Here is a 23061-nt window from a genome sequence, read left to right as displayed (position 1 = left end):
GATGTACGCTTTAGTAACTGCTATTTGTTTTTAACTTTCAAGACATGAGCGATGGTGTGTGTCCATGGAACACAGTGAACTTTAATAAAACTAAACATTTTGAGGTAGTGAACATATGTGTTGAATTTTTATGAGTCTCTGCAGACAACTGCATATTCATACTTTGTACTCTAAGCTTTCTAGAATGTTCAATCTGTATGTCTGAACAACTGCATTACAACTTTAGCTTCTTCATATTTAAATGAGGATAATAATACTCATACCACCTACCTCAATGGGTTTTTTAAATAAAATGTTTGTAATTTGATTTGAGCTGCTATTATAATAATAATATATTGATATTATTAATAATAGTAACAGAAATTACAACAAAATTTAATATTTAAAGCAATAGAAGAGGAAATATATATTCATGGAAAAGTTAAAAGCATTTTTTTTTATTCTTGCTGTGACAATAATTTTTTTAAATGTCAGCTCTTTCAGTATCCTGATCCAGACTATGTGCAAGCCCTAGAGAATACAAAACGGCTGCTGCATGGTAATCATGTTCAATTACTGGGAATATTGTTATTATTTGCTTAGCACCTAGTCAGCACTCATTAAGGGCTTGTCGATTGAACTGAATCATTAGAATGCTTGTTAACAGCAGGATGACCAGGCAGGTCTAGGGTGCACGGGACAAAAGAGAAGCACATTGTGGAAGGAGAGATGAATATAGAAAACAGAAATGGGAATAAATAGACAAGGAAACCTGGAAATGACTTCAAGGGAGATCTGAAATAACTATTATGACATTGGATATATTGAAATGATATTATTTAAATATTAAGTGTCTTAGAACAAATTTGACTGCACTGATGTCTGATGTTCACTTTATAACAAATATTTTAAAAGAAAAAATTAATAGTTCATTGGTACACAGTCTCAAGCAGTATAGGTATATATATAGATGGTTATAGATATAAGAAAAAGAATTGCTCTTGTTAGATAAATATTTCTGATCTACCTTTAACCTAACAGCAAACAATAAACAGCAAGCTTTTTGAAAAGTAGTTGCTCAAGGAACAGACTTCAAAGATACTCAAAGCGAATGAGATACACAGATTTTGACAGTCACATCTGAATACACAGATTGTAAGCACTATCAATTGGAATCATTCATTCATTCACATCATTTTAAAAAGAAAACTAAATATTTTAAGTCATAATATTATTGTTATCTATGGAATAAGTTGGCTAAAATCTAATATGATACACAATTTCCAAAATTCAATTCAAACTGCCATGGGTACAGGGCTGATAAAAAATTGCTACACTCTGAAGAGCTCTTTATCAGATTTTGATAAAGGGTAGAAAAAGGTGGAATAACATTAACAAATATAAAGTGAAGATGAAATTCATCTTTGTTTTGTTCATCAAAACATAGTTCGACTAAAAACTAAACAAATAATACATCCACAGTCAAAACATGATCAAAGATATTAAAAGCATTTTTCAAATATTTATTACCTTAAAAAGATAGAACTTGTGGTCACCCTGCTGTCCAAGTTTATCTTGTAATTTTAGTATTAGGTGTTTGACTTGATCTGTTCGTGAAGCTGTGATAAGAGGCTCTGCTTTCCGGATTTCTTCTACTAAGGCACTTACATCTGTACTGTAATAAATAAGAAAACAGTCATTATTCCATATAAAAACAACACTGCACATTCATTAAGTAAATACAAAACTAAATTATTTTATGAAGCAAAATTTTGATAAAATGAGAAATATATAATCATCTTGGAAAGCAAAGATCCTAAAACAACTCTTTCAGTAACAAATCATATTATTCTTCCTATAATTATCTCTGTCATGTTAATAGTACAAGTAAGATGAAGTGATGGCATTGCAAAATGCATTGGTATGGTATGATCTAATTTTCAATCATTCCAGTTGATGGCAAGCATTTTGAATTACCTTTCAGTAAACAGAACTTTTTATTTATCCATACTCACATAAGCCAAATCGTCAATCTTGTTACATCCTTGCAAACAACAATAGCCCATGCTATCTACCTGAACCAGTCTAGTCCAAGATTCACCTACAAATTGCCTAATATTAAGATACTATACAATCATATAGATTCAGCACAGCATGGCAGAGAAAGAACTGACCTCAAAACCAGGACGATGCCAGGACCACATCCCACATCTGACACATCCTGGCTGAGCAACGGCAACCAAGTGACCTTGGGACTCTAGCCAACTCTATAAAGTTATATAAAAGCTGAAGAAAAGCTGCTGACCTGCATTTGGTAAAGGAAATTTCCTCCCGTCCTTATCTATTCAATGCAGAATCATGGGATCTAGAAATGAGAAGCATCTAAGAAGTGAGCTAGCCCAACCTAACCCCACCAATTTACAGATAAGGAAACTGAGGCACAGAAAATTTAAATGAGTCGTCCAGGTCACACAGCTACTAAATAGGAAAGTCAGGATCCAAATTCAGGTCTTCTGGGTCTAAATCCAGTATTCAACATTAACACACATCAACTGAATTCTTAGCACTGCCACTTACAACTGCTATTGCTATAGAGGAGACCATGGGAACAACAAAGAGGAAGTCTGCTTCTCTCTTCTAGAAGTTGTTTTTCAAGTATTTGAAATCAGTTATTATTTTTTCCAAAAGTTTCATATTCTCCAAGTCAAACACTCCTAGCTCCCTCAAATTTTGCTCAATTTCAGATGACTTCCAGACACCTCAGAAATCTAGTCACCTTCTTCTGGATATTTTCTGGTTTATCCTTCTCAATGAATTGGACACAATATCTTATACTGGTCTGACCTGCCCAGGGTACACACTAGGATTTGTTTCCTCTCTCTTAATATTTAAGGTTGAAGTGAAGACCACTGGGCTGAGTCTAAGGAAACCTGACTGGTAGTTCCTCTTCTTCTACCTTACTTTAGGTCACTACCTCCTTCTAGGCCTTAAAATTCTGGGGGTGAGGATAAGGATAGACCAGATGCCTTCTAAAGGGTAGCTAGATGGTGCAATGGATACAGTGTGAGGCTTGGAGTCAGCAATACTCATCTTCTTACATTCATATCTGCCTCAGACACTTAGTAGCTGGGTGGCCCTGGGCAAGTCACTTAATCTTGTTTGTCTCAGTGTCCTCATCTGTAAAATGAGCTGAAAAGGGAAATGGCAAACCACTCCAGTATCTTTGCCAAAAATAACAAACCAACCTTCATAAAACGATTGAACAAGATGACTTCTAAAGGTACCTTCCAACTTCAATCATCTCATTTCTGAATATGCATATATAAAAATATATATATACATACCCATACATATATACATACATGTATGTATAAAACATATACTACACATATATATACCATAATTAAACTCATTGCTGAATACTATACTTATATTACAATTGACCAAGACTACATTGGCTTTTCCCGCCATATTTCTGGCTAATATTCAGCTTGTGGACAATAAAGGGTCCCAAGTCTTTTTCACATGAATTGTTATTACCCAGGTCTCATCTGTTCCACAGATATGTAACTGATCTCCTTAGCCTAAATTTAAATCTCATCTCATCAATTTTGGCCAGTCTTCTCACTTCCCAAAATGATTTTGAGTCCTGATTCTCTCATTTACTTTAATATATATATATTATAATATATTATATTATATGTATTATATATAATAATATACATAATAATAAAATATATATAATATATTATATATATATATGTATCCCTTCCCATCCTCTATCTTTGGGATCATCTACAAATTGACAAATATGCTTTCTAGGACATCACCTTCTTTCTTGGAGGCAGTTAACTACTGCAGTAGATAAAACACTGTACCTTGAATCAGGAACATCTGAATTCAAATTAGGACTCAGACACTAGCAGTATGACCATGAGCAAGTCACTTAACCTGTCTGCCTCAGTTTCCTTTACAGTACAATAGTCATAGTAACAGTACCTAGCTTGCCGGTTTCTTGTGAGGATCAAATGAGATGTTTTTGTAAAGCACTTAGTACAGTATCTGGCACATAGTAGATGCTATGTAAATGCTATTCCCTATCCTTCCCCCAATCCCAATCCCAATGACAAAGTTGAATATGACAAGGCCAAGGAGCACTATCCAGCCTGGAGAGAGGCTGTTAGTTAATCAAAATGCTTTAGATACAGTTTTCCAACTCATTATCATGTAATTTGATCATTCATTACATACAAAGTGATATGCCACTTTTTTTTACTGAAATCAAGATGTTCTATGTCTTCAACATTTTTTGCTACCTTTTCCCCCCCAAAAAATAAAGAACAAATGGTTTGTTTGGCATGACACACCTCAATTACAGGTAAAAACAATTTTAACATTCATTTTTAAAAAATTTTTTGAATTCCAAAGTTTCTCCCTCCCTACCATTGAGAAGGCAAGCAATTTAATATAGATTATAGGGGCATGACATTCTCAGTGTCCCTGATTCCTAGGGATTAGCTCTTTTTCCCTCTAATCATTAAAAATCATTTCTTTAATCTAATTCTGAATTTTGCTGAGAACTAATGTCGAATATCATGATCATTCTTCTCATTCACAGAAATGATGCAAACATAATAGGAATTAGTAGTTCTGTTTTCTCTCTGTTATCTGCTAAGGTTTTTCATCTTCCTCAAACAGTGGTCTATCTCTGACTTAGTTTGTTTGTTTGAAACTCAGACTCAAGATACCTTATTTTTTGTAATCTTCTACGTTTTCCTAAAATCTTATCTCATTACGGTCTTTTGCCTTTATGCTATTAGTCTTTGTAACATGGATTTGTTCCAAGTTATTTGTGCTTCCTTCATCTTGTATGTTTGTGTGTGTATGTGTATGTGCTTTAAATCTGAGCTCAGTAGAGAATTATCTATTATTTTATTATCAATTATTTTCCTTAGCTTTCTTCCCCTTATTATCCTCTTTAAGATTATTTGCAATTTGTATGGTCAGAATTACATTCTGTAGAATCTCTCTTGTTTTTAAATTATATTCTTTATGGATTCAGGCCACAGACATATCCAACCTTTCATTATATATTTTTTGAAATCTGCTTTTATAGTGTCTAGGGTAGTTAAACATTAAAATACAGAGTCTAACAAAACCCAAATTTCTTTCCTTCACTATTATAAACTTTGAGACCTTCTGCAAAGGGTGGATTTTGATCCCCCAATTGAACTGCATGAGGGACAAGCTGTGATAGGGATGTTAGAATCATTCAGATTGTGGGAATGAAAACAGGTAAACAGACCTCTGATCGATTTCCTATCCTTCAGATATCAACTGTGTTAAACCTGCTCTTCTCTCCTCAAGCTCCCAAATCCACCCTCAGCTCCCTCTCTCATCACAAATGACCTTGTCACATACTTCACTGAGATTAAGACCATTCTCTCCTTCATTCCAGTTTCAGGGGTTGACATAGCCCTTTTTATCTAAGGCTAGCCTTTCACTTGCACCCCTCCTTACACCTATCTTCTCTTGCTTCCTTCAGGGGCTTACTATAACTGGTTCCTTCCCATCTGGCTACCAATTTACAAACTGTTCAGGTCTCCCATTAAAAATTTTTTTTTTCCTTTTCACTGCCATCTCTTAAAGCTGTCATTCTACATCATTTCCCATTTCCCTGAGAAACTCTTACAAATACTGGTCTGTACTAGTTGCTTCAGTTTCCTCACTATCCATTCATGGCTTAGCTCCTTGAAATCCAGATTTCCCTCACCACCAAAGTGCTGCCTTCTAGACTTCAAAAAACTTCCCTCAATGCACAGGACTCCCTCCTTACCCTGGAACATTCAACCCTCCTGTGACTTGTTCAACCAGGAGTGTCCCTCAGCAAACAGATGGGAGATCAGTGAGCTCCTCCTATGGCCTCCATTTTGGGTAGGGGCCCAACCTAGCCTTCATGATCCTGTTTCTGATTTCCTATACAGTTATCCCTCCATAGCATGCCTTTTCCCATCCCAGTTTCAATATACTGTGAGACAGCATAAGAAATTAAATGGGAACTTGGAGGGAGTTTTGTGGAAGCCATAGATGCCATGTGAAGGCCAGCAGAAGACACATACTTAACCCAAATTTTACAATAAGGTACTGTAAACACCCCCTAAAAAAAAAAGAAAAAATTCAGACTTCTCTGGTATGAAGGGAGGACCAAAAAGTTTTATTCAGATTTTTCAGATGTTGGGGTTGCTGCTCCCCAGACCCCTGAAATGTGGAAGGAATACCTGCACTTACCACTGTCCTTGAGGCTGTACCTTCATCTCTCAAGCTCTCTTGTTGTTTCTGATTCCTTGTGTGTTATCTTCACTATTAGAATGTAAACTCCTTGATGGGGTGGACTTTCCTTTCCTCATGTCATATCCCTAGCACTGAGAACAGTGTGGAGCTCACAGTAAGTGCTTCACAAATGCATGTTTCCCTTCTTCCTTTAGTCCCCACCACTCTACTGAAGTTGTTCCTTCACAAATGATTAGCTGGGGCATCTGATAGAGAACCAACCCTGGAATCAGGAGGACCTGAGGTTAATCTAGCCTCTGACACTGATGAGCTATGTGGCCCTGGGTAAATTTCTTAACCCCAATTGCCTTGCAAAAGAAAAAAAAAATTATTAGTGACTTCTTTTTCTTGCTAATTGAATAACTTTTTTAAAAGTCTTCCTTTTGGATATTTTTGTAACACTGCTTGCTATTGACCCACTTCCCCCACACCACCCAACCAGGCTCACCTCCTGTTCACTCTTGGTTCTCCTTCTTGTCCAACCACTTCTCAAATCTTTGATGGTTTCTTGCCTTTCTTCTACTACCTGAGTGTGACTATCCCCAGTATGCTCTCCTAGGCCTTCCCTTTAAATACCCTTTCTCTTAGGGATTTCATTTACTTTTGTGGGTTTAATCCAAACCTCTCTACAATTGCTTCCCAATCTGCATAGCTAGTCCTCAGTTCTCTTCTGAACTCTAGTGCTGAACTTTCTACAACATGGTGGACACTTCTACCTAGAAAAGCCTATGGAAATTTCAAACTCCATAGTGTCTCCTTAACCTGGCCCTCCTTCCAGCTTCCCTATTTCCACTTGATGGTACCACCATTCTATAGATCAGTCAGGCTAAAAATCTCAGACCTTTCTCCCTGCACACGTCTAATGAATTCCTAAATCCTGGTGATTTAACCTTGACAACACTTCTCACATCCTTCCCATTCTCTCTATTCATGTTGCTGACCCCTTACATCAGACCTCCATCAAGACCCTGCAAGTCTTAGCCCATGCTACCAACTCTTCATATGGTATATAATAAGCAAGCACCTTAGCACACCCAGGATGACCTCCAACACAGGTTCTTTGATATGCTTTATAAAGGAAAAACAGCTTCAGAGGGGTTAACAATCCTTCTTTAATTAAACATACATAAGTCATAGATTAGTTCAGGGCAAAAGTTAATACCCTGATCATGGAAAAAATACAGAGAAAACACAAGCAGAGAAATTAGCACAAAGATCAACAGACAGGGTTTCAATTTCTGATAGAGTAATACAACCACCTACATACACCACCAGATAGAGGAGCACCAACAACATCTGAATAGGTAAATGGGGGAACGCAACAAACTGCTACTCAGAGTCCCATCCAGGGAATCAAAAAGTCCTTCTCATAAGCAAAACCCCCAAAGCAAAATGCCAACTTCCCAGTATACATAACAAAGACTCCCCTGATTGACTCAGAGTTGTTAGGCATGAAACCTATGTGACTCAATACAGCTGTCAACCATCAGGGTTCAAAAGAGATCAATCCCTTAGATGCTGACGATTTAGCCTGAGTCTAAGAAACTGAATTCCAAAAAGCAAAGAACAAAAAAAATCTCACTTTGCTTGGATTTACACATAGCTACCAAAATAATGTAAGCTTCCTATGAGTAGGAATTGTTTCATTCTTTATATTTATATAATACTAACATTTAGCACAGTGCATTCCTGGTGCTCAATAAAACGCTCTATTATTGATTGCTTGAGTCCTGTAACAACACATCTGGCCATGTCTCTTCTCTACTCAGAACCCTCCAGTGTATCTTTAATGGCTCTAGGATATAATTAAATCCAACAGGCATTTATTAATTGGCAACTTTGCAAGGCACCAAACAAAGTTCTCTCTCCTCTCTAGGACATTCTAGATTTGTGTGCGAGACTGAAGACAAAATGAATATTTAAAAAATAGGTAAAATTTACATACAAAGATAACCCAAAGACATTTCAGGGATAGTACTAACTGTGAGGAAGATCCTGAAAGACCTCCTGTAGGATTTAGCACTTGAGCTGAGCCTTAAAGCTAAGGACTCTAAGCCATAAAAAAACAACAAAAAAAAACACATGTGGACAGGATAGAATTTTTCTTTATATCCCCTATAGCATTTAGAAAAGTATGTTGGATGATGAAACAACCTGCATAAATGTCTAGACTAGGGGAATACCTATTGAAAAATAAGTGAAGGGTCAGAGCAACAGATCTGAGAACTACTGCAAGGGACCTGCAAGAAAACAGAATTAATTCTGACTATAACACAATGACCAAGAGATGCAAAGGAAGCCTCCTGTCCTTTGGGTAGATCCTCTGTGGATGATTTTTTTAAAAAGATACACAAATAGCACAAGATGGTAAGGCATGTGTGGGCTGCAGTATGTGCTGGTAGAGGGAGGATCCCCATCAGTAGGAAGAGAGATAGACTAAAGTATAAACATGTGGCCAATGAGTATGCCATAACAGAAGCTAAGAAAAATGTTAATGAGTTATTAATTATGTTATTATTAAAGGCCTACTTATCTATCCTTAGAGGGTTTTTTCCTAACCTTCTTTCTGCTACCTGCCCAGTTAGGAATCCCCACTATTCCTTAGCAAGACTAAAACTTGGACCTTATCACTAAGTCAATGCTAATTAAAATATGACCTCTTAGCAGAAAAACAATCAAGCACAATTCAGACTTTATTCTGTCTACTCATCCTTCAATTTTCCCTTTAAGTTCTGCCAGTCAACCAGTGGTATGCTGGTGCTGAGTAGGAGTTTCTAGTAAACCCTTTGTGCTCTGGTGGATTCCAGAAAAAGGGAGAAGCCTTGCAAGATATTCTCGTAGTGAGTGAATGAGAGAATAATTCACTCATTATAGTAAGTGAATGCCTTTCCCTGAACTGAGTCAAGCACTGAGAATAACTCAATTCAATTCACTGCAGATGGCACCTCAATTGTATGATGATTTGGTTTGAGATGAGAAAGAGGTGCTACGAAGATGATATCCATCTATGAGGTACACATACTCCATGTATACTCAGAGCACAGCCCCAAAAGGAGACATGGCCAGAGAAAAAGTCTTCAGCATAATTATAATGATTTCCTAATTCACCAGCCATGTTTAAATCCTCTTTGGACAGTTCTAAGAAGATAGTAGGTGCTACTAACAAAGAGGTTTGTCAGTCTCTCCCTTACCCCAGCACTGAACACAGAAAGATCAGTGTCATTAAAAAATGGCCTTTCCCATGCTACTTGTGGTTCTCGGAAGTGGCCTCAGACCCTCCTCAGATGCAGAGCTAGTACCTACAAAGCTCTTGTGAAATAGCAGCCCCCAGGGACTGGGGACAGGGGTGAGGGGTGCTATTGTTACTCTACAAGGCTTAAAGGAAATGTGGATGAGGAGGCATTTCATTGATAGATCCTACTCCTTCTCGTGTTCTCTTCTTACTATATGGGTATGTGACTATAAACTCCTCATATTCTCATGTCTGTAATGTGTAATATGAAGGTGCGAACATTCATATTTAAATTCACAGTGTCTTTCATCTAAGTTTCATTGATCATTGGAACATTAAATCTCCATTTTATGCCAGATTTTTCCTAGAGATCACACCTTAGGCAAGCTTACCTCCCAGTAATATGGTTACTCTGAGTTACATGGGATTCATCATTTTTCTTAGGAAGCACAGTAAGATCTATGGACCCAACTTATGTCTCCTTGTGATAGTATTAATGAGCCTGAAAGTCCTGTTTGCACAGATTGTTCACTTTGAAGAGACTCTAAAGATCAGCTGGTATAAGCCCATTATTGTATACTGATGAAAATGAAATCCAAAGAGGTTGTAACTTGGTCAAGGCCATACAGCTAAAGGAGCAACGCCCGGTCTCTTAGATCCCAGAAGAGTGCTCTTTTGACCTTTTGTCTGGAAAGTCATGCAGAAAAGTCAGTTTTGTTTTAAGGTTTTTGTTTTATTTTGTTTTTTATAGTAGTCTATTTCTTGTAACCAGCAAGAGATTGAACAGAGATGAAAATATCAAAGGACAAAGAATGGCCCTTCTCCTATCATTCCCTAAATACACCCAAACCCATATCAAAAGAGACCACAATATCCCCATCTGTATTTTATTTGAGGTTTATTCTGTATGCCCATGGATCTCACAAACTCTGACTATTAATCAACAAGGTAGGAAAGGAGGGGGGGATATCACATGAGCTTACATGCCATCATATTAATTAGATCACTTACTTGGGACTGAGATCAAGTAAGTCTATGGATTTGGTCTTTAGTTCTCCTCCTTTTTCATATTCCAGAATGATACCTATAAAAATAAATAATCACAATTAAGAATATTGCTAATATGGCAATAGATACATTCTTTGACTTGGAGTGAGGAAGAACGAGTTCAAATCCTTCCTCAGACACTTGTGAGCTGTTGTGACCCTAACCTAATTACTTAACCCCTTTCTGCCTCAGTTTCCTCATCTGAAAGGTGGGGATAATAACAACACCTACATCACAGGAATGTATGAGGATCAAAATGAAATAACAGGGTAAAGTACTTTGTAAACCTCAAAGCACTATGCAAAAGCTAACTACGATTATTATTACATATGTTCATTACTAATTACTCATATTTCAAAGTGAAAGTAGCCATTTCTATGCGGCCATGATGGGGAAAATTGACTGCAACAAGTAAACACAGAAGGCCATAACAGAAGTGATACATTTTTAAAGCATCCACGGATAAGTTTTTAAGGAAGATGCAAAATGTGTGTGGGAAAAAATTTTAGGCCTTATTACTACCCTGTCACCTCCTCCCAAAAAAAAGACCAAGAGAACGTCAATAATTACTAGTCCTTCTTCCTACTGTAACATTTCTTTAAAAAAAAACTTTTTCTGAGAATAATCTGAAATGATCACATCTTCATTTAAGTTACAAAACTCATTTATGACCTCCAACTTCCTACGAAAACAGATATTAATACTAAAGTTCTCCTGCTGTTCATGGATGGTAAGTACATATAGAACATGATGTTTTCCAAAGAATTAAAATAGCATCACACAGAAGATAGTGAGGGCAGTACAATAGGCATGGGCAATGTGCTACATATAACAAATGAGGGACTTCAAACACTATGAGTAAAAGATGTCATCCATCCTCAGAACATTGCAGAGTGGGATCCATAATTATTCAGGTGCCTGGTGTATCTAAACCAAGTTGAAAAACCAAGGGGATAAAGAATGCCTATTGACCAGACATTGGTATGCAATTTTCTGGACAAGCTACAGAAGTTAGCTATCAGTATATAAACACACACACACACACACACACACACACACACACGTACACACACACACACACATATTGTAAATAGATTATGAGTTGGACCCAGAATGGAACAGAAGAGAAAGATGAATTATCTTTACAAAACTGTTACATTCTTTTAATGGCCCCAAGCTCCTCCTTGGCACAAAGGCTAAACTTTTTATCGTCAATATTCTTATGGGGATATTGTATAGCTGCAATATAGATCAGTCACTCTCCAAATAACTGAAGTTGAGTAACACCCAAAAGACAATGAATATGAGAACGGTAAGTGTGAGCCAACAGCAATGCACCACAAAACAACTTCAACAAAGGAGAAGTAGTATAAAGGATGCCAGTCAGTCAGTCAACAAGCACTTATGATGTGCCGAACACTCTGCTTAAGACATATAGGATTGAATATGGGCTGGTCACATGCTGACCATGAGAGATAATCAATAAATAGCTACACTGGTATCTTTCCGAGGATGTCAGGAGGACCTGAAAAGGGCCCTCGGCACAGGGAGTGAATCCTGCCATGGCAAACTCAAAAGCAGACACGGTGAAGAGTCACACATAGGAATGTGGGCATAGAAAAGCTATGATCTCTGTCACTGGAGAAAATGCCCAATGAATGAGATCACAGATCCACTTGGGAATTTGAGCACTGACATACTTTCAAAGAGACACTCACAGAAACACACCTAGAAGAAGGTGACTGGAGGGTGAAGGCACTGGAAACCAAACATCTGAAGGAACTTTGAATATTTAACCCATAGTGATGGACACTAATTGGGACACATTTTACTTTTTTATACTTTGAAAATATCACTAAAGGTGAAAATCAGTGTCAAGTAGATGTCCTTTTGTGATCCAAACAAAATAAGGAATTCCAATTCACAATGATGACATAAAACCTCAGAATATTACAAAGTCTCCTCAGTCAAACTCACAGTAGTTTGAAAAATATTGGCCTAGCTAAAATAGTAAAAGAAAATGGATGAAAAATACATATTATTTTAAATATGATGTCATGGATGGGTAGTGTTTTACAAATGTTATCTCATTTCACTATCACAACAACCTGGGACATAGGTGCTATTATTATTCCCATTTTACAGATGAGGAAAATGAGACAGGCAGAAGTGACTTTCCAAGGGTAACATCAGCAGTAAGTTTGTGAGACTTGTCTGAGGTCATAGTAAGTGTCGGAGGCTAGATTTGAAATTAATTCTTCCTAATTTCATCCTCTACATACACTCTGTTCATTGCACCATGTAGCTACCTCTACTATCAGCAACAAATTCTTTATCCCAAATTAATTCTCTTTTACCATAAAGTACCCTCTTGGAGCATTTCCCATCGCCATATGCATTATTTATTCACTAATTAATTTATCCTTCTATAAGCATATATTGAGTACTTTTGTGCACAATGGATGCTGTAGAAGGAAACTAAAAAAAGGAATGGACTCTCCCTAGAAATAAGAAGTCTAGCAAGGAACAGTACAAAGAGGAGGGAAGTTAAAGTCAGTAGCCTTGGGCTTAACCCCTTAGCTCTGCTGTAAATCAGCTGTGTAACCTTGGGTAAATCATCTAACCTGAGTCCCAGCTTCCCTATTTGTGAAATGGAGATAATAATATTTGTTCTACTGACTCTGTAGTTTTGTGACAAATTCTTTATAAATCTTACAATACTATATGAATAGGAGTAATTTTCTTATTACTAATTATCATGATCTTAATATTGTAACCTATCTCACAGTTTTGTTGTAAGAATCAAATGACATGGCCACGTGAAAATGCTTTTAAATTGAAAGGTACTATTATCTAATTCAACCTAATTTAACAAAAAAATTTCTGCATGTATATGTGTGTATATATATGGATATTTTGTATGCACATACATCATTGTTGTTATTGTCACTATTAGTGGACAGGGAATTAAATGTTCAGTCAGAAACAACACGAGATAAATAAGAAAGTGTGAGAACTGGAATAAGACTTACAGTAAATGCTCCTTATAAGAATGAAATGATAAAGGTAGGGAACGAATAATTCAAAGGATGACTATTCCTGTTCTTCTCTGATGCTATTATTTCAACAACTGTTTGCTCCACAAGAGTATATTCTGAAGTATACTAAAATTCTACTGTAAGCTTATTTTTTAATTTAATGAAGGAACTCATTACAAAGGGTCTAACTCCTGACATACTGACAGTACTTCATTCAAATGCATTTCCACAATATGGACCCATAATCTTATTGCAAAGTTTAATTTGTTATTATTCATAACCATTTTTATTAATAAGGTTAGTCTCATCAAAGCATTACAAAAAAGCAAAAACTTTTAACAGTAGTTATTAAATTGTTATAGATGTAGAGATTTCAATATTTAGAGTTAGAGTATAAGATTGTTGTGTAGAATATAAGTACAAGTTTATCTTATATGAAAATTGTTTTCGCTCAAAAACTTATACAAAATTCTCTCTTGGATACAAGAGATTTGCAAGTAAGCCATAAAATACAGCTATTTGCTTTTAACATTAAAAATAGATTATGAACGTATTTATCTGATATAATTGACAAGAGAACAACCATGGCCACATCCTGAACACTAAAAATAGCCATGCCCTAATAAGAATCATGTAGTAAGAAGCCTGAAAAAAATATTTCAGAGTATTTCTATTCCCTCTTTTATTTTTACAGGGAATCTGTTTGTAAGGAAGAAATTAAGGTCCCTTGCTCAACATATTCGCTGCATAGTAATACTAGTTATTCTCCAAGTTAAAGGAGAAGTAGAGGGAACAGTAAAAATTATTAAACAGATAGAGAGCTTGACAGAGAATGGGAAAGTTATATTTGTGAATGTCAGTGGTACCAATAAATTTTATATCCAAGTGAAAATGTTGATGTCCCAATGACTTTGAAAAAACGTTTTTATGTGTACAAACTATTAAGTTATGAAAGTGGTATGGTTTCATTCTTTATAGTCATTGTTCACTCATATTTTGTGTCTCTTTTCTGCCCTCTGCCTCTAAAGTATGTTTTTTTCTCAAGGTTAAGCTTCTTTTCCTTATGCTTTTCCTTCTCTAGAAACTCTCCTTTCAAAAATTCATCAACTCTCACAGATTCAACTATCACCTCTATTTGAAAGACTCTCACACTACATTTCCAGTCCTACCCGATCTTTTGAACTCTAATCCTACATCTCTGCATAGATAGCCACAGATTCAACAAGTCTAGAACAGAACTCTTCATTCTATTACCCCGTCATCTTGCTTTCATGACTTTCCTAATTGCTGTTAATGGTTTCTTTATTTTCTCAGTCATGCAGTCTCAAAACTTGGGAATCATCTTTGATTGTTTCTTCTAACTCCTCCCCTTTAGCTACCGTAGCTGACTATAGACTAAGTCCTATGATTTCTTCCCTGAAAATGTCTCTTCAGACATTTTGGGTCCATGGACTTCTAAGAAGTTTGCGGATAAATTTCAAGGGGTCAATAAATTTAGATGGGGAACCTTTCATGATAATCTAGTTCAGCTCCCTTTATTTTACAAATTAGAAAATTCAGGGCAAGTGAATTGAGCAAGATTACACAGAGCCAAGACAACTCTATAAAATCCATTTGCCTGACATTCAAGACCCTCCACAAACTAACTTCCTGGCCTTATTTCTCAGTCTTCACTGCGTCTCCTCCTATCAGAATGGTCTACTGGCTGTCCTATCAACTAGACTCAGAAGATGTTGATATGCGAACCAGAATATCCATTGAACTTTCCTACCTTTGTTCATACCATTCTTCATACTTGGAATGACTTCCCTTCCCACCTAACTAAATACTCATTCTTTAAGTCCCATGTCATTGGCAAAGCCTTCTCAGGCCAATCCAACTTACACAGATCTCACCCTCCTCTGAGATCATAGCACTTGTTATCTCTATCACTCATTTGGCAATTAATCAAGTCCTGCCTGTTGACACAGTATTATTGCCTTAGGCATCATTTAAATCTTGTGTTAGTAAAACTTTTCTTGTAAGTACTGAACCTAAGAGTTGTGGCATAGCTTCCTCACTATCTGTATGACTTTGGCCTTTAATCACTCTGGGATTCAGTTTCACAACCTGTACTGTTCAATTTAAGTAATTCCCACTTATTGAAACTAGATTTAATAAACCTTCAAGAAGTTGTAGAAAGTTCCTTCAGGCTCTAAAAGTCAGTTATTTTCTGTGTATAGGTCTTCTCTGCCTACTTTCATTTTCCTACAAAACCCAATACTGTGTTCCATACATAAAGAGGTGCTGAATACATGCTTGCTGATTGTTTACATTCAGATCCCACCAATATAATGCAGCAGGGATTTATTAAGTGCCTACCAAATGAAAGATACTGTGCCTTCAATGTATTCATTAATTTGTTTATAATTATATACATGTATGTATATATATATATGTGTCATATACATATGTATATATGTGGGTATATGAATATCCAACTTCACTCTATAGCAAGGATGAACAACAAACATTCTTCACTTGCCTGTTTTGTTTTTGGTTTTTTTTTTAACCATGTGAAAATAGTTAGGTAGAACTCTCAAGTATATCCTCAAGACAGGATAAAAGAAGGAAGGCTTCCACTGTGTTTGGTAGATGGGTTGCAATCTGCATCACTGGAAGGAATACTCACATGGGATGTCACAGACATATTTGCATACATGCATACATTTGTATATATAATTAACATACTTATTTCATATATATATATGTATGGGTGGATGAATGTGTACTTAGGCAGCATGGAAGTGGCTAGAGAGATGGGTTTGAGACACAGGAAAACCAGGATTCAAATCCCACCTTTGACTTTGGCTACATGACTCTGGCCAGGTTGTTCAACCTCTCTGTTCCCTAGGCGCTTTGCTAAGACTAAGTTGCAGAGCAGGGGCTAGTGCACACTGACAGAGGAAATTTTCCTAGTAGAGTTAGAGTTTCTTACCAGGTATAGTACAGATGCAGTCCCAAAATATATGTATGTCATTATTTTCTTATTATACTTGACAAACACTGGTCTAGCGAATCTAGCCTGATTTAAACAACAATGCATGCCAATCTTTTGCTCTACTTGCATTTTTACCGAGCTGATATCATTGGTTCTCCGAGCTCAAGCTGGAGAGATCTCAGCATCCACTAGTCTAACTTCCTCCTTTTACAGATAAGGACCTGGAAGTCTAAGGACATAAAAATTGCCCCACAGTCATAAATGTCAGAAATAGGATTTGAATTCAGGTCCTCTAGACTCCAAAGTTAGTATTCTTTCCATGATTCTTTGCATCACCACCCCATAACCTAAATGCCTTCTTTCAGTTCATTGAACAAACAAGATGTGCTATACACTATTTTTTTTTCTTGTAATCCCATCTATTCTGTGGTTCTGGTTTCCCCATTTGAAAATAAGGAGGTTGGATGAAACCTCAATTTCCCTTCCAGTTCTGAACAGCACCTTTGCATAAAACCCCAGTCCTGAGGCTTGGGTATCTGTGTCTGTTGGAAGGGGTAGGACTGACCCAGCAGGAGAACCACCTGAAGAGAAGACAGTAGAGTCTCTTCACTCCCTAGCCTAAATAATGAATTGGGCACCCTTAGTGTTGTGTAGAATAAAATGATACCACCTCTCTAAGTTTTTCTCAGCTTGTCAGCTCCTCCTCCTCCCCAGCAAGGAGCTCGGGATTTGAAATCGGGAAGATCAGGGTTTAAACTCTGCCACTGACACTCACAGGACGTGTCAGTGAATCAGTCAAGGACCGTGCTTACTATGCACCAGGCACCTTACCAATCGAAGTGAATACAAAGAAAAGTAAAAACAGTTTACCTGCCCTCAAAGAGTTCACACTCCAATAATGAAGACAAGTAAATAACGATTGTGTATACAAGAGATGTTTAGTGTAAACTGCAGTTAATCCCAGAAAGAAGGCTCTTGAGAGGAGAAGGACTAGAAGCAGGAGGAGAAGGAGGAGTGGGAAAGACCTCCTGCCAAGACAGGATTGAACTGAATGTAGTAGGAAATCAGGAGTCGGTGGTGAGGAGGGCCAGCATTCCAGGCACCAGCGATAGACAATAAGCTAAACAACAAACAACAAAAAACAAAACTTGGACATAGGAGTATGGGGCTTTCAAGAAACTGCAAATAGATGGACTTTGTTGGGTCATGAGTTTTCAGAGCGAAGTATAAAAAGACTGGAAAGAAAAGATGGGGTCGGGTTGTGAAGGGCTTTTTATATTTGATTCTGGAGGTAACAGGGAGCCATGGAGATTATTGAGGGTGTGGGGATGGGGGTAGGTTAACATAATCAGACCTTCGTTTTAGGAAAAGGACTTCGGCACCCAACTGGAAGTTGGACTGGAATCGAGGGAGAGACACTTGCGTCAGGTAGCCACTGAGTACGTCTCAGCCTCAGTTTCCTAATCTATAATATAAGGAGATTGAATCCAAAACCCCCAAGGTCCCTTCCAGTCCCGTTATTTCTCTGAGACCTAGTTTCCCAGACTAAACAAAAGTTTGGGTGGGGGAAAGAAGCTTCCGCTTTCCTGTTTCCAGTCCACGGCCAGGGGCCCCTCCAGAAATGCTGCCTCCCCTCCACTCCCTACCCCCTATCCCATCCCGCCTCCCATCCCGCTTGGGACGCGCTGTTGTCCTCTGACTCCCGGTCCGGGACCCTCCAGGACGATTCCCCAGACAGGTGAGACCCCTTCTAGAGTGAGGAACCTGAGGACAGCGGGTACCTGGAGGATAATAGCGGAGCAGGAGCCTTTTAAGCTTCATTCTCTCTCTCACGGAGCACTGGCCAGAGGCCTGCATCGCCATGGCAACCGCCTAACAGAAGCTCCCCGGTAGGTCAACGCATGCGCAAGCGCATACAGGGGCTTCCCCCCGACTCTGCAGGTGGTGGTTCGTGGGGGTCCAGGGCAACAGCGCCGAGATTCCCTTCCTGGGATCAATGAATCGAGTCTGCCCCTGGGCAGGGTGAAGGGGAGGGTTCGTCCCCCCCTCCCCCCCCTTTTTTTTTTTTTAGGTCCTGGACCTCTTATGACATTCCACTGCTACAGCATCCTCTGGACCCCTTCTCCGAATTCTGTTTTTAAATGCATAAAATAAAATGCATGGAAACCAACTATGTTGAAACATAGTTTTCAAAACGTTGCTTAGAACAAGTTCGCGGATCCCAGGTTAACAACCCCTACCGAGGGTGTCTGTCTACAGGAGAAATGTCCCCGCTTGACTCTCTGCCTAGCCTAGCCTAGCCCAAGATCAAAGTCTGGCAGTGTTGGTTATGCGCTAATCCGAAACGATTCCGTTAGCTCTGATCGCAGCTGTGTGCACTTTGCCTGTCACCTAAACATCAGTAAACCTCCTCCTCTGTAAAGTGGAGATAACAATAAAGCGCCTATGTCGCAGATCTAACAAGTAACACAGGGTGTCCCAAAAGTCTTAGTGACGTTGGAATCTGTTAAAACTCCAAACATCACCAAGACTCTGGAGGCATCCTGAATATGTAAAGCACTCTTCAAATCTTAAAGCTACATAAAAGCTACTTGCTTTTATTTTTATTGTTGCTGTTAACCCAAGATCTTAGATTAACCACCTCATTTTGCAGAAAAGGAAAGAAATCCAGAGAGAGAATGGTGTCAGAGGCAAGATTTAAACTGATTTTTTTGTATTTCACCTGCACCTCTCTAGTCACTCCATCTTATTGCCTGCTTTGCTTACTCAACTGGGCTGACTACACTAAGGATTTTGTAGTGATATATCTGAGTCTCAGATATCTAAACTTTGTACTGTTGCTGAAAATTAATCAAGCTTATTTGGGTACTTATTAGGTGTGCTGAATTTTTGGAAGCAGAACACATAGAAAGAAGAAAATTTAGAGAACTAATTTCAACCATCCCACATTTAACAGATGGAGAAACTGAGGCCAAAGAGAATAAATCAGTTTTCAATTTTCATTCCTGAGCAACTGCCTTTCTTTGGAATAATCCCAATCCCCAATCAGCTTTCTCTTTCCATGATAAAATAAAGTCCAACTATAGACTTGTGGAATAATCAGAAAAGGACCCTAAGGATAGGAAAGGAAAATTGTATTCAAATCAGTACTAATTATTCCATTCATTTCTCTTCCTTTTACAAATTACAGACTGCATTTTGGCTGACTCACAATACCACTGGCAGGGGGGGAGGGGGGGATAAAAAGAGGATCCAGAGATGTTTACTAAAGGATGGTTCCTTGTCTATAAGATAAAAAATATTGGACAATAGTCCCTTCAAGATTATGTGTGTGTGTGTGTGTGTGTGTGTGTGTGTGTGTGTGTGTGTGTGTACTTCTAACAGCATTCAGATAAAAGGCATGAATGGTAGAGTATGAAGTGGTGAAACTCACCTGAAAGAGAGAGATTTCTTGGTGGTTTTAGGGATTTTTTCTCCTACAAACTTCTTAAATTAGATTATCAAGCACAATAAGGAATTGTAGTATCCAGTTGGTGTGCAGATGTAATTAAGAACCAATGGAAGCTTAGTTTGCAAATCCAGAAGACTTTCCCTTGTGGCTTTGATTTAAATTGTGGTTAAACTCTGCGTTATATTGACTCACCTGACTGGTGGCATTCCAAACGCTGCTTCCCCATTGTCTTTAACTCCTCTGTCCACCAACTACTTCATCTTCATCTAAATAGAGTCATTCACTAAGAATGTCTGTCAATTAGGAATGAAAAGTCCTTTTACTATTCTAATCTCAACATCTCTAACAGAAAATCAGCAACATTTACTTTGTAAATAAACTACAAAGTAGGAGGAGAATTAGTCACTCATGAAGTCCTAAATTACAGGTAGTACTTTGACAATTTTCTGCATATCGTTCTTTGCTACTCATTGGAAATTCTGGGAACAGAAAACAAACAAATCAAAAAACAAAACAAAGTGCAGACAATTTCAAGGGTTACCTGAAGATTCACATGGGAAGTCGTCAACCCACTGTATAGCTGATTCACTAGGTGACCTTAGAATGTTGCTGGTGTCCTTGCATATTGGCATAATGAGGGCTCCAGGTTACAAAAGCACTTTTAATCATTTGTTGACATCATTGATGTATTTCCTCATACACTGTAAGGAATTTATCTGGATATATATTTAAATACTCGGGTGGATCTATGAGCTCATCAATTTGGGAGCTTCCTCCAATGATTCCTACTCATCTTGCCCACCTTCTCCCAAAAGTTCACCACAGGGAGTCCATCCAACAAGCTAGAACTTTGCCTCAATTTTCATTTCTCTTCCTTCCCCACTCTGACCACCTAGACCACATAGCATTAGTATGATTACGACTACCACTACTACTAGCTAATATTTATATGATGCTATGCTATTCGCTGCACAGTTATTATCTCATTTTATCCTGTTAGATGAGAACAAAATCCAGAACAGAAATACTTGAGGGAAGAGATGAAGAAAGGATGGCCCACTCTCCCCATGTGTCTGTAAGTCAAACAAGAAAACAGTAGCTGATTGGTCAGTAGGGAGGCAGTTTCCAGTTAGACATGTGGTAGGAGGAAACTCCTCACATTCCCTCTATCAATCTTTGGATCTGTCTGGGTTTATAGTCAGCATAATGTAGGGTCTGAGTTAAGCATTAAACAAATCTGATCTCTAAGCAACGGGTCTGGTTTCTCTGCTATGCAGGCTTGGATTCAAACAATGCAATAAGCTTTTCCCATAATTCTCACAGCAACCCTGGGAGGTAGGTGCTATGATTATCTCCATTTTACAGATGAGGAAACTGAGATAAACAGAGATTAAGTGACTTGTCCGGTGTCACATAGATAGTATCTGAGGCCACATTTTCATGATTCCAGGTCTTCCTGATTCCGGGTCAACCACTGTATCCATTGCATCACCTAGTTGCCATCTGGATCATTTGACTTCTCGTATTCAATGGATGAAATGCGACTCTTCAAATTTGTTTCTTCCACTGAAATGGAGGACCACAAGACCTTTCTGCCTCTATTCCTTTTAGACCCTTGAGCACTTTCATCTGACTTATTGATGCCACCCAAGGGTAGTACAGTCTTGCCTTCAACCTTGAGGACTTCCAAGGACTTTCCATCTGCCCTCCAGCTGAGTTTTATGTATTGTCCCTTCCAACTATATTGTGGGCTCTTTGAGAGCAGAAACTGTCTCCTTTTTTCTTTTCTCTTTGTAGCCCCAGTGCTTAACATAGTGTCTAGTACACATTAAGTGCTCGTTAAATGCTTTTTCATTCATTCAAGGGTACACATGGAACACTTCTGGTTTCTGCTGTCATCCCTAACTCTTGCCCCTAGGACCAGCCCATGTTCTCTTCCTGTCATACAATTTCTTACAAAATAACAAACCTTGAGTAGTGGCAGTATTGGGGCAGAAACTAAACCACCATCTATCAGGTATTTGATGAAGATGGCCTCCAGTGTTACTTGCAACCTACAATTTCATGATTTTTATTATTATATTAATATCTCACCTATCTGGAACTTAACTGAAAAGTGAGAAATAAGAACACACCACATCATAGAGATACATATCTACCCATACCCTTCCATCCCCCCACAAGTATCTGAGCAGTGAAAATGTCACACATTCCATGTTTAAGTGCACTCATGTACTTTAAGAAAAGTTGCTATGATTCTCATGCATAACCTACTACTACTACTACTACCACCACCACCACTACCGCTACCACTGCTGCTTCTACTACTAAGACTACTCCGACTATTCTCACCAGCACTACCACCACCACCACCACCACCACCACCACTACCACTACTACTACCATTACTACTACTATACACACACAAAGACACACACATACACATACATTGTATTGTGTCTTATCCATCATTCGGTCTTCCTCAGGACCTAGCACAATGCTTTTCACATAATAGGTATTTAAAACAAAGATTCCATGGGACTTGATGCAAGCTTGATGATCTGGTTTCCTAGTCCATAGATTAAAAGCCAAAAGCCAGAAGAGAGAATAGCGGTTTTCACAACTGGGTATACCGATAACAATGGGACATAGCTGAAGGCAAATACAAGAAGAGAAAGAGGAGAAACTACAAAAGGAGCCAAAAAGAAGCAACAAAGTCTAGCAATCTGGGACCAATTGATACAAAGACAAATAGCTCTAAAATAGCTTCAAAGGCCCACATGACAATAACTGATGTTGAGAATGACCTTAAGCTATTAAAAAAAAAAAGTTTGCTCTGTTCCATCCAATGCAATAAACTTCCAAAAGAATTGTAAGTCAGATACCATGTTAGGTCCTGAACCTACAAAGACCAAAAAAAAAAAAAAAAAAATGAAACATCCCTGTCTTCCTGGGACTTTCATTCTGCTGGAAGCAAAGAAGTCTGTAACACATTTTAAAGGGT

General features: G+C 38.0%; 1 protein-coding gene across 1 annotated transcript in view; it reads right to left on the bottom strand.

Moving 5' to 3' along the window:
• DAW1 (dynein assembly factor with WD repeats 1) overlaps window positions 1–18991 on the bottom strand; it is a 51729-nt gene extending 32738 nt beyond the window's left edge. Inside the window, exons 1-3 of the mRNA XM_072618075.1 lie at window positions 18388–18991; window positions 10553–10625; window positions 1510–1654 (exon numbers count right to left, since the gene is read on the bottom strand). Of these exons, the coding sequence (XP_072474176.1) occupies window positions 1510–1654; window positions 10553–10625; window positions 18388–18469 (300 nt within the window). The 5' untranslated portion in view covers window positions 18470–18991. The remainder of the gene's footprint in view (window positions 1–1509; window positions 1655–10552; window positions 10626–18387) is intronic.
• Between the last annotated feature and the right edge of the window lie 4070 nt (window positions 18992–23061).

Source organism: Notamacropus eugenii, chromosome 6, assembly GCF_028372415.1.
Source record: "Notamacropus eugenii isolate mMacEug1 chromosome 6, mMacEug1.pri_v2, whole genome shotgun sequence".
Classification (NCBI taxonomy): domain Eukaryota; kingdom Metazoa; phylum Chordata; class Mammalia; order Diprotodontia; family Macropodidae; genus Notamacropus; species Notamacropus eugenii.
Note: the sequence above shows the minus strand (reverse complement) of the source record. Positions and strands in the feature narration are given on the sequence as shown.